A 12,521-nucleotide genomic window follows, 5' to 3' on the forward strand; every position below is an offset into this window, starting at 1 on the left:
GTCACAAAGTAGTCACAAAAAATAAGCTTACAGAGGGTAGGATGGATAAAATATAATGGGACTTAGAACTGAAGTGTAAGAGCCAAATCAAACTGTTCTGGCTTGCCTTTCGAAAACAAACATTACAGAATAAATAGCACGTCTGCAAGTGAGTATCTCACAAAGGAAGTCAACTAACTGTGCGAGTGTGCTAATCGCTACTTCCTGGCCCTGCGTCTCAGTGTTTTAATGCCCCTGACAGGACTAAACAAACAGGTTATATAATCAAAAGCTGGCAGGCAAGAAGCCTGCAGAAAGTTATACGAGGTACTTTACAAAAGGATCAGTAACAGGTACCCTTTTGTAGCAGTTAGCAAGAATGTACGGGGCAGGCCGCTCACTGATCACAGCAGCCCTGAATGACAGTCTGACAACCCTAACCAGTCAAAGATGGCAGTAAGCAGGAGACAGGAGAAACAGTCAGGCGAGGAGGGCAAGATAAAGAGCACATGTATGCACCGATCAGGAGCCGGGGCCTGCAAAGGGAATGCTAAGCAGTTTAGTTACATAAGGGGGAAAGAACTACCCAGGGCCCTAACATCAACCATGACAACAAAGCCATCAATTCCCGAGTTACATAAGCAGGTGGGCATCTTTGGCCATATTTGGCTTCGTTTTCCTGTGTTCCCCTCACCCCCACGGTCCCATCAGACGCTTGCCTGTCCCTGAGATTGATTCTAGCAGAGGTTTCTTCCTTTCAAAAGGGAGTTTTTCCTTCCCACTGTTGCCAAGTGCTTGCTCGTGAGGGATCGTCTAATTGTTTGGTTATTGTAGCAGAAGCGCCCAAAGGTGACTTTAGGTGCTATATAAATAAAACTGAGTTGAACTGAACTGTCTCTTATTTTACTAATCTCATTATTTTTAAATTAAATGGCCAAGTAGGTCAATGTGTGTTCTAACAAGGTGCTAAACCATCAGCATAGAAATTGTATTAAACTGCATTAATCTTTCAATGGGAAGCCTACGTCGAGGCAGTAAGTTGAGGTCTGAATGGACACAAAGGTGGCATGACACGAAACTCTGCCTGAACTCTTGTCTAGGTATTACTCCGATATCTCCCGCATGCCAGCCATCAGCGATCAGGACATGAGTGCCTACCTAGCGGAGCAGTCCCGGCTGCATCTCAGCCAGTTCAACAGCATGTCAGCGCTGCACGAGATCTACTCCTACATCGTCAAATACAAAGATGAGGTAAGCTCCCACTGCCCAGCACTAAATAGGGAAGAACGGAAGAATGTTGTAATTACTCGCTCTCTGCCTCCCTTTACTTGTCTTGACTAATACCACGAGGTCATTTTAATTCAATAACACTGATAACCAGTCCACATCGGTACAAGCTGGAAGGTATTACCACCATTAAGGATGCACATTAAGGCATGAGCTCAGCACATTATGAACTTAATGGAGCTTAACAGAATTTAGGTGATTTTTTTTAAAGACCTGCTTGCACAGTATCCTTTGCTGCTACCAGCTGATTAAAACTCAAGAATGCGTTAATGAAGTAGTGCCACATTTTAAGAATGCTTATTCATTTTATTGAATAAGCATTCACAGTTAAGGAAACAAATCACGGACAACCAGCAGAGTCTCAAGCAAGAAATTACAGACACTTATTGGGTTTTAAACCTCTGATCCCATATACCCACGTGCCATCATGTTCTTAGTGTGTGTCTGAGAAGTTCTCCAACACCGTCATCACTCATTTTACTGTTCCCTTAAAAAGTAGCACACGGTATTTAATGAAGAAAAAAGTGAATGTTAAAAGGCTCGTCTCAGGATGTTCATTAGACGTCCCAGAGCAGCTACATTTAGATCAAGAAAGCCATCTTGATATTGTCATCACAGGCTGCAGATTTGAACCCACAACCTATGAAGAGCTAACCGCTGCACCATCATGCTGCGCTACCATGTAGGATCAGTTAGTTTTGACCTTCCAGGTTTATGCAAATACAGATGAGGACAACATTATTAAGTTTTTCTCAAAGTTTTTCCAAGGAGCCTTTAAATATACTTGAAGTATCTAAAAAGGCATTATATTATACATTATATCTATTTGCACAAAACAACAGAATCATTTTTTTAAAAGACCAGGGTGAATTGGATTACACCACTGAAAAACTGACCTGGAAAGAAATATGGTGAGAGCAAACTAGAGCTCTTTGACCGCAGAGACGCTGCTTATGTTTGGAGAAAGAAGGGAGAGGTGTACGACACAAAGAACAGCGTCCCCACAGTGATGCATGGTGGTGGAAGTATCATGAAGAAAGAAGGATAGGCGAAGGTTTTGAAAATAAACCTGAAACAGTCAACAGGTAAACTGGGCCTGGGTCATCACTTTGTCTTCCAGAACAACAATGAATCAATACAACATCAATGACTGACCTGCAAAAACCTCTGACTTGAATCCCGCTGAAAATCTGCTGAACAGCACTTTGGAAGTCCTTTTTTGACATATAAAAATTGCAGTCTGGCAATATTAGTCTGTGTGCAGCTATACAAAATAGAGAGGTTGGAAAGAAAAGCGTCTGGACTTCTTTAAGCTGCTTGAAGACGTTTCACCTCTCATCTGAGAAGCTTCTTCAGTTCTAGGGTCAAATAGTGGAGAGTCCCAGATTTAAGCCCTGTGGGAGTGCCCCCCCAAGACGGACAATGGACCCCCTAATGATCCTCTACCTAATCACACGAGCCAAGGTGTGAAAACGAGTGTAGGTCACAATCAGCCAAGGTTTCGGGTCAGCTCATTGTGAAACCTAGCCCCACCCTATCAAACTTCTCAGATGAGAGGTGAAACATCTTCAAGCAACTTAAAGAAGTCCAGATGCTTTTCTTTCCAAGCTCCTTAGACTACGATGACCTGGATGACTGAGAGCCTTCACAGATATACAAAGTAGACTTTGTGCAGCTGTCTGATCACAGCCAAGTAAAATGTCAATTAAATGTTACATGGACAGAAAAAACACACACAAAAAACACACATATATATTTGTAATTTTAAAAACAAAAGCTTAGCCTGATCTAAAGACGTCTGTTAAACTTTCACTTTTGAACCAAATGTAAACCAGTTTTAACACTGACGGTTTTTAGAAATCTAATCAAGAGAAAATGCTCAGCTGATGAACGTGAATGTGAGAGTACTTCAGATTGGGTGGAATTATCAGTTTTGCAGCAGGTTTCACTCTCCAACCCAGTCTAAATATTGAGGGATATCTTTGGCTAAAACTTCAGCGTTTAACCTCTGGTGCTTTTTCATTTTTTTAATGATACATTTTTATACTGGCTCGCATGCTAACGTGCTAAACAGTAAGCATTAAAGATGCTGCTAGGGTTTCTTTTTCTAGTTTCTGGTATATATATAAGCCAACAAATGTATAGTTAATTTTTCTGTGCATTTTCTTTATATTTGTGTTATTTGCTTCTCCAAACATGTGAGCTACTGAAATATCTTTGCATGCAATGTGCTGTTTTAAAAATAGAGCCTTATATCTATACTACGCACCTCTCCCTCCTCAACCCTTAGTATGCTTTTAAGTGGCGAGAGCTACGCCCCCACTTTTCCTTGTTTCCATTCTTCCATACCAGCAGTATGACGGTAGTTAAGCTGGCTGTTTGCAGCTGGCTGTATTCAAACCAACTGCTCCCCTTCATTATGACCTATTATCCAGATGTAGACAGCTGCACGGTCCCCACGTCTAACAAATGTGCTCAGACAGACGCGTTCAAAAATAAAGATCAAATGCACACGTCCTCACACTCATACCACATCCTCCTTTCCCCACTCTCGTCGTGAAAAAAAACGCACTCCTGTTGGTCATTCTCAGCAGCCATTAACATCCAATCACAAGCTATTCCACTGGCCATAACACCTGCCCTGTCGGCCCTGCTCATGTTGTCAGCGTGAGTGCAATTGTAGTCGCTAACCACTAAAAGGGAAATTAGCAACAGAGCGCTCCTTCCACTCATGTAACTGTGAATTTATGGCTAAGGAGCATAACAGTGGCACCAATGCTGCACCACCGCATACTCGAGGTTTTAAAGACGTCTCTCTAATTTCTTTCCTTCCATGTGTCCAGATCCTGTCAGCGCTACAGAAGGACGAACAGTCACGCAGACAGCGACTACGCGGCAAGCTGGAACAGGTCATCGACACCATGGCTCTTTCTAGCTGAGGATCGGCCAATGGCGCGCCTCAGCTGGCAGGAGAACTGGCTAACCAACACGCCTTTCCCCGACAACTTTGACCCCCCCAATCCCAATCCCCCGGCGTTTTACCCCTCAACATTTAAAGTCTGTCGCCATCGCCGTCACAAACAACAATCTACAGCAGCAGAAAGGACTGCGAGACACAAGCACCCAGCAAGCAGCAGCACACTCGAGAGAGACAGCAGAGTTTGGAACTAAAGTCCCGGCAGCCGGGTTGACTTTTACCCCCTCCCCCATCGCCTTTCTTTTTCTTCTTCTTCTTCTCTGAGCCTGCCATAACAACCAAATCAAGTGCGTCCCCAACCTCAGCCGATTTTGGACCTCAGCTCAGGAGAGCGTTTATTTTCATCAAGTCCCTCATCACGTCTACAGTTACACGGGAGCAGCTTTGGCCACAATCAGGAATGGTACATGCACAGTGGTGACCAGAAACTCATCAAGCTGGACCTGAAACAAGCCCAGAGCTAGTATCTTTTCACAGCCAGAGCCGCAGTTCTGACTCCGAGCCTATAAAAAATAAAAAAAAAAATCCGGAATACTTGATTCCTGTGAGGAATTTCTCTTTGTTTACTGTTGCTCTCCTCCACAAGGAGGTCAAAGGTCAGGGACAGCTACAGAGCAGCAGCCACAGAGCAGGTAGAGATTCAGCGTGTTGCTCAAAGACTCTTCGGTAGAGTGGATGCAACATGCCGCTTGCCACTGCAGGGCAACCGGGAGGAAGGACTTTGCAGGGAAAACTCTTCCTCCAGTACTGACTTTCCAACACTCCATCGACATGAATTCCACTGTAGTCGAACAAAGGACGCTGTCAGTTTCATAACTCTGTATTTGATTTGTTACTGCATTTGATTCTGCCCGTCCAACTGCCTACTCTCCCCAGTGCTGTGCCACTTCTTGTGTTACTGCTGAATTTGCACAACAAAGCTAAATCAAAAGAGAGAAGAGGATATATGAATATATATATATATATATATATAGATATAAATACAAACCTTTCGTTTTTAAAACAAATGAAAAACTGGAAAAAAACAAACTGTTTTTCATTTCAATGTACAAAAGATCCGTTTGAGACGAAGATTTGATATTTCCAAGACGAAAAATTATGAAAAACATGAGGAAAAAGTCGTCCTGTGCCATGTTTTACTTTGAATGTTGTTTAGTGCGAAGACTTCTTTTTTTTTCCCGTTTAGATGAAACGTGCTACGATGAAAATGTTGTCATGCTTAGTGACTGAAAGTTTAAAAATAGGTAAATGGCAAAAATATATATATAAATATATCATACGCAGACACTTTCTATATTTCGTGAGGTCTCGGGGCCATTGCGTGCTACATCTTTGGCTCTGAAGATAGCAAAAAGACAAATGATGTCTGGAAGCCGCCTACGAGCAAACCGACCTGCAGTGCTTTTGTGTTTGTTTTTTAGAGAAACCAAATACATCACAAGGCCCGGTCAGCTGATTTAGATGAGACAAAAGTCATTTCTGTGGAAGCCAGCCTCACGCTGCGTTAGCAGACCGCAGAGGCAACCCAAGCAGTCCTTTAAGCTGATCCCTGGCACACTGTGCTTTACAGCTTCCCGATCTTGTTTTCTAGACTTCCCCGCTTGTCTGAAACACATTTTTTTCTATAAGGTGTGCCATCCAAAAATGAAGGCTAGTCTTTGCTGTGCAGAAGATGTTGTCTAATATTTCTTGGTTTTACTATTTGTTTTTGTTGTTTTCTACTCCGAAGTGACGACGGCAAAGCTAAAGGGTCCGTTTTTTGAAAATATGAATGTGGTTAATGAAAAAAGATAATGAAATGTAGCTTGATTTATGTGAGTGGGGTTTTTTGTACAAGTTGAAGGCCTTTCTCTCTCTTTTATTTTGTTCTGTGGTTTTGTAGGGTTAAAAAAAAAGAAGAGAAAAAAAAAGTGCAAATGTTCTCCTTGCACCATGCGCTGCTCCGCGTTAACATTCAGAAACATTCCTCTTCCCTAGGAGTGTACACAGCTACTTATCAAGGCCAGAAGATACAAACCAAGGTGATGTATATATGTTCTTCCATCCTGTAAAAGCGTATCATGAATTTCAGACCACCAGATAAGACATATCAACACCCAGATCACACGGATGATCTCTACATGATATCTACATGTGTTTGCTTTGATAATAAATGGGAAAAAATTGTGTAAAAGAGTAGGGTTAAATGCACCATTTAGGACACTGTAACTTCAAAGAAAACAGTTGCATCAAAATTGCTTATGTTCGCTTCCTCTTCAGCAGTGCTTCCCTCAGAGGTTTTTTTTTTTCGAGTGGAGACCTTTTAACCAGATAACAGTAGGGTTCTCAGACCAGTTCAGATGACTTTGAAGAGCTTTGCGTTGCATCAGGAGCCTCACAAACCAGAATCTCTTTCATAACTGGAAGTAAATGTAACCATATGCATCCCTGCACTAAGACACTTACTTAGGTATATTCTATCTTGGTGACAGATTACCCTGGAAAAGAAACCTGTCTAATATGTAATATAAATACGATACGCAGCCCTTTCAGTGCTCCAGTTGCTAGACGTTTAAGCTAAAAATGAACATTTACAGTCGAGGCTCTAATGTATTTTTATGTAATTCAAAGTTACAGTGAAATAATTCTTTTGTTTGTTCCTAAGCTGTGAAGAATGAAGATTAGCAGCTAGTGGACTAAAAAGTGTGTGAACACCTTAAAACGCACCAGACGGACCACAAACTGACGTATTCCCCAAGTGATAATTCAATGTCACAGCTGTTCTACAGCTTGAACTGAAAGTGTGACTTTCACATTTGGTGCGACTGGTGTTTTAGCTACTTAAGTTTAAAGGATTCAGTCACACCTTCGCCTCTTTTGGATTTTATATTTGAGCAGCAATCCTTCCAGTCTAAGGCTTTGTCACACGGACAAATCCTAAAGAAGTATTGGCAAGAAGTCGAAGTCAGCGCAGTCGTTTCCTGTTATTGTGAGGCAGTCGCTGCATGCGAGCCGGCTGTTAGCGGCTAGCTCATGCTTGTTACATGCTAGCTTAAATAATCAATTCACAGAGAAATCAAGGGTGAGCTCTCTTTTTTTCTTACTTCGGACCATTAGCATAAGTTGTATGCTAATGTGTAAGTTGTCCAGTCTTTAGCCTTTTGACTTCTTCCTTTGTCCATATTGTCAGGGAGTTAAGGATTTTTCCCACACATAATTACCAGACCTGTACCAAGCCAGATGCCACCAAACCAAACACATATTGCTGCTGTCAAGTAAAAGCTCTAAAACAAAACATAATAGAACAAGACACGGACCCTTTAAAAGCCCAGTGTACATTCAAATCTTTAATCTGAACACGCCATGTTTTTATCTGACAGTACAAATGTGTGTCTGGATTGGATGACAACGTACTGTATGTTCTTAAATACTTGAACCACTGATCTGCACAGGGTAACATAACATACAGAGAGACTGACCAAAGCTTTATGCATCCGCAACCCGAGCACAGCTCTGTGATAAGAGACTTTTCTTTGCCGTTTTCACTTATTCCACAAGAAACTTTTAGTGCTCAGTTTTAGTGATTTAAAAGCAGCCTTCGTCTTTATCCTTGATGAATGAGGCAATGCTACTTCCATGTACAGGCGTTCATTAGCACATTTTGTTCAAATTGAATGAATGAAACATTCTGAGGATGTGGACTCTTACATTGATGTTTGACTGGTGTTCACTTGCTCAGTTGAAGACTTGTAAAAAACAATTTTTGTGATACTGAAAGAAGAATGAGCCGTAGTTAGTGCCCCTAGGATCACTTTGTAGGGAGTAAAAAAAAAGAAAAAAAATAGAGATGGTGAGATAAGGCCCATTTGGTTTTTGGTGCTTTTGTTTCTTAGTTTTGTGCTTCTTGTTTTCTGCTACAGCACTTGTTGAGGTAAAAGATGAAAAGACTCAGGCAAGGCAGAGGAAGTGCTTTGAAGGCCATGGTACCGCTTCATTGTCCATTCCATCACATCTGGGTTGCTTTTTTTCCCTCTTTTCATGTAGAAAAACACAGTCAAAAAGGAGGGTGGAGTGGGAAAAGAAAAGAGGTGGTGAAAGAGATTCTCTTGGCGATTGACAGACACATAGGCTTTTGCTGTGCCTTGTCAGCCTCTACCCACATGCTTTTTTCCATGTACATGATTCCTATTTTGTTCAAAGTACATGTCAAAAATTGACAAACAAATACAATATATGTAAATATAAATGTCCTTTTAAATGTGAGATTACTAGACTGATACCAGTCACGTGTTACATCTAGCTTATCATAAAGTAGCCAAGAGCTAACCTGGCATGATAACTCTCTCAAAGATGGCTATGTAAAAACTGCAAAAATCCCTCTAAAATGATAAATTACATCTCTTTTGTTGATGTATATTATTAGGGTTGCTTTATTTTGATTGAGGCTATTGTTTGTTTTCATGCTAATATTAAGACAGAACATTAAAGTAAGCTAATTACATGAAATGTCTGTAGGCAGCTTTTAGCCTGAGATTGCTATTTAAAGTCTTTTTCTCAAAGTAATGGACTAAATGTGCTTATTTGCTTTCTTGGTTTTTCTCACTTTAAGGAGAGAATTATTACAACTTTAGCATTACTTTTTCGCATGATGAGCCAGAGCTAGCAGATGGTTAGCTTAGTTTAGCACAGAGCCTTGAAGAGATATGAAAAAACAAACAGGTAGCCTAGCTAGCCAATTAGAATATAAACAGCTTGATGAAGATTTTGTTCAAATATTATTTCAAACAACAGCACTAAACGTGATTAGTAATTAACAAAGCTTTGCAGACACACCAGAACTTACACATTCATGTTTTATGGCTCTTGTGCATGGATGTAAGTTGTAGATGGCATAATAGCGGCCCCTACAAAATTAGCCATCGTGTGGGCCTGCAAAAAAACCCCAAAAACGTGCGCCTATACCCATAGTCTAACCAGAAGTAAGCTATGTTGAATTTGCTTGTGTACATATTCGAAGATGACACTGCTTCCAGCTTCATATGAGGTTCTTAACTAAAGATGATAAAAAGCAAAGTTTCAGAGTTTTATTGAAAGGTTTTTCCAACTTTTAATGTTCATTAAGTTCATGTTTCATTTTTGAATGTAGATTATTCATGTTGCACAAATCTTCTCATGCTTAAGATTCAGAGCTTGGACGCCTCCTTACTTCAATGTTCAGTCATGGCAACACTATCAATAACAAAAAGTTTGCATTTCATGTAAAACATCATCCAATTTGACAAAGCATTTACAACAACATGACATATAATTGGTGGATTTTGAAAGCCAAGAATGAGTATCTTTCATTATTAATAGTCCAGGCATAAAAGCCAGTATCAAGGACCTTAGTTTATAAAGATGCAAGGATTACAGCGCACTAGACGTTTCCCCTTTTTTATGCTAAAGTTAAGACTGGTATAAAATACACGAGAGTGGTATCAATCTTCTAATCTAACACTGTTACTGTTTGAGAAAGGAATAGCACCTTTCTCAAAAAGTAAATCGAATCCAGGAACCAATTTCAGTTCTTGTACTTTCTAAGCCATTTTATGAAAATATGTCAAATGAACCTATTTGCCCATATGGGTTGCACCCTCCATTGGACGAAACATTGCCACACAACATTTAAACTCGCCCTCATCTGCCATTTCTAACCCCCGACCCCAACAGCAGCACTCGTGGGTTTTTCACCCCAGCAGTTCCAGCTTCCTCGCCTGCTGAGTTCACTTTGATTAAAGTACATCTGAGAGACGGAGCAGAGGACATAAAATAACTTCACACACAGATTAAAGAGGAGAGAGGTAGAAAGAAAAAAATACCTTAAAGAGTTTTAATACTTTATGAATTCTGATACCTTTTTAAGAGTTTCAGACTTGAAGCTGCTGTGACAGGTTTTGGCTGTTTCACGCCCGTGTAAATATCCTGCTCTTTCCTATTTTGCAGATTTATTACGTGTAAATAGACACGCATCAAGGAGAGATTAAACATGTTTTTTGCTAAATCTGGCTCGTCTGATGTTTTTATTCCTCTTCCCTGTCCCTACGTACCCTTAAAAGTTGCGGATTTGAAAGTTGTAACAAGTTTTTGGTTTATCTCAAGTGCTCGTCGTCACGAGAGAACACGAAAGATCAAAAGTGGCACATGTGAGATTTAAATACAGTATTATTGTACTCTGGTAGAGCAAAACCTGCTGCCTGTGTTTGACTCGTTCCCCCTCTGTTTTACTGCACCGATGTTGAGGAGGACATTGAAAATGATGATGATAAGCCTTTACTTTGCAGAGTTTACTGTCAGAAATCTCTTACTGATGTGAGCCATGAAGATGCAAAGCTCAGTTTCAAGAGTACAATCATCCATCCATCCATATCTAGTCACTTTCCCATTCATGTGAAAAGACTGAAATTATCCCAGTGAGTGTCAGACCAGTGAGTCCTCAAATGACACTGTCAGACGTGAGTGCTGTGTTGCAGTAATGATCTGATGGAAAATGTGCCTTTGAATCTCCCAGTGCCATTGAATTTGTTTATAGTATAAATCTTATTTGTTTTTTTAAATGGATAGATTATCATGAATCTGCAAAGGACAGCGTGTCTAAAACACCCCGTGATCTGAAGCGTAGCACATCAATCCTTAAACACGGTGTAATGTAATGACATGGGTTTGTATGGCTGTAACTGGTATTGATAATACAAGAATGAATTCTGAAGTGCACAGAAACAGACCCAAATGGATAAAGACCCAAATCATACTGTAAGAGCAACTTATACATTTCTAAAAGCAATGAAATTAAATATTCTTAAATGGGCAAGTCACCTAATCTAAACCCAGCAGATAATACTTTTGCATCATTACCTACAAAGCTGAACGCAAAAAGACCTGTGAACAATCAATCCTTAGCAGAAAATACCAAGGGAGCAAACACAGAGTTTGGTGATGCTTTTCAGACTTCTAGTATTCATGGACAGGTATTTTCATCTAAGTATTCAAAACAATCATATCTGAAACTAAGTTGATTTGTCCAGTTACTTTTGCACCTTTTAAAATGGATAATATGAATAAAAATGAACCCCTTGAGTTCTTTTAGGTAGTTTTCATGCCTAAACCTAATTCAGTTCAGTTCTTGTTTTTATACATCACAACAACAGTCCACTCAAGTTGGCTTTTATTGTATGGTAAAGACGCTACAATAATAGAGTGAAAACCACAACAATCAGACAACCCCCTGTGAGCAAGCACTTGGCAACAGTGGGAACAAAAAACTCCCTTTTAAAAGGAAGAAACCTCATGTATGAGCAAGCTCAGGGAGGGGCAGCCAGCTGCAGTGACTAGTTAGGGGTGACTTAACCAAACAGCCACAGAAAATGCTGGGAGGAAAAAGCAGTCTAAGGTAGGATGTAAACTCAGACCTACCTGGTTGGAGGCTCTGTAATTGCAACATCCACCATCCAGCATTTGTAATGCAGCATAGCTGTTGTTCAGGAGGTAGAGCAAGTCATCTATTAATTGTGAAGGTTGGTGGTTCAATTCTTTGGCAAGATACTCAAGTACAAGTTTGCTCCCTAATGCATTTATCAGAAACTGAATGTTATATAGATGCCTGGTCTATATAACATTCAGTCTCATTTATGTTGGAAAAGGATGCTTAAAGAATATTCTGGTGAGTTGGACATTGATGCTCAGTGGCTGTGTTATCTAGATAGGCAAACATATACTGCTTTCCTCATTCTTTTATCCTTCTGCCTGCAGGAAAGGACCAACTAGTGCTCTTTTTTCCATCTCTCAAATCCAGAATACCCATTACTAGTTTAAAATGTGGCATTTAAAACTCTCCCCTTTAAAGCCCTCCCCTTGAGAACGCTGGGATTTGACAGGTAGCCCATCACTCAAATTAAAAAGTCCAATTTGAATGCATAAAGAGGAGTGATTCAGACCTCTGGAGAGAATCTGACCTGGATATCACAGACACCTGGTCTTTGTTCTGTATGGGAGTGACCTCTAATGTTCAACCATTTTCTTTTTTATCATGTACTTTCCTTCACCTGTAGGCCCCTCTGATCCCTCTGCTTTCCCCCCTATTTATCTGCCTCCAAAAGAGTTTCTTTCCCACTCCTCTTTGTCTCCCCATCCTTTACTTTAATATGCCTCTTACATATTATGTAGATTCCCTGCTGTAGCTCTTGTCACATAAGGCAGAGCACAGCAGTGCTTAGACAAGCTACTGGGTGCACAAACTCACGTAGAGAGTAGACGCCACCTCCCA

General features: G+C 40.5%; 1 protein-coding gene across 2 annotated transcripts in view; it reads left to right on the plus strand.

The window, feature by feature from the left end:
* Positions 1–10,266, plus strand: part of LOC116311206 (plexin-A1-like) — a 311,927-nt gene extending 301,661 nt beyond the window's left edge. For both annotated transcript variants that reach the window (XM_039604677.1, XM_031728256.2), the window contains exons 32-33: positions 1,080–1,230; positions 4,110–10,266. In XM_039604677.1, the coding sequence (XP_039460611.1) occupies positions 1,080–1,230; positions 4,110–4,205 (247 nt within the window). In that variant the 3' untranslated portion in view covers positions 4,206–10,266. The remainder of the gene's footprint in view (positions 1–1,079; positions 1,231–4,109) is intronic.
* The last annotated feature ends 2,255 nt before the right edge of the window (positions 10,267–12,521 follow it).

The sequence above is a fragment of the Oreochromis aureus genome, linkage group 20, assembly GCF_013358895.1.
Source record: "Oreochromis aureus strain Israel breed Guangdong linkage group 20, ZZ_aureus, whole genome shotgun sequence".
Taxonomy (NCBI): Eukaryota; Metazoa; Chordata; class Actinopteri; order Cichliformes; family Cichlidae; genus Oreochromis; species Oreochromis aureus.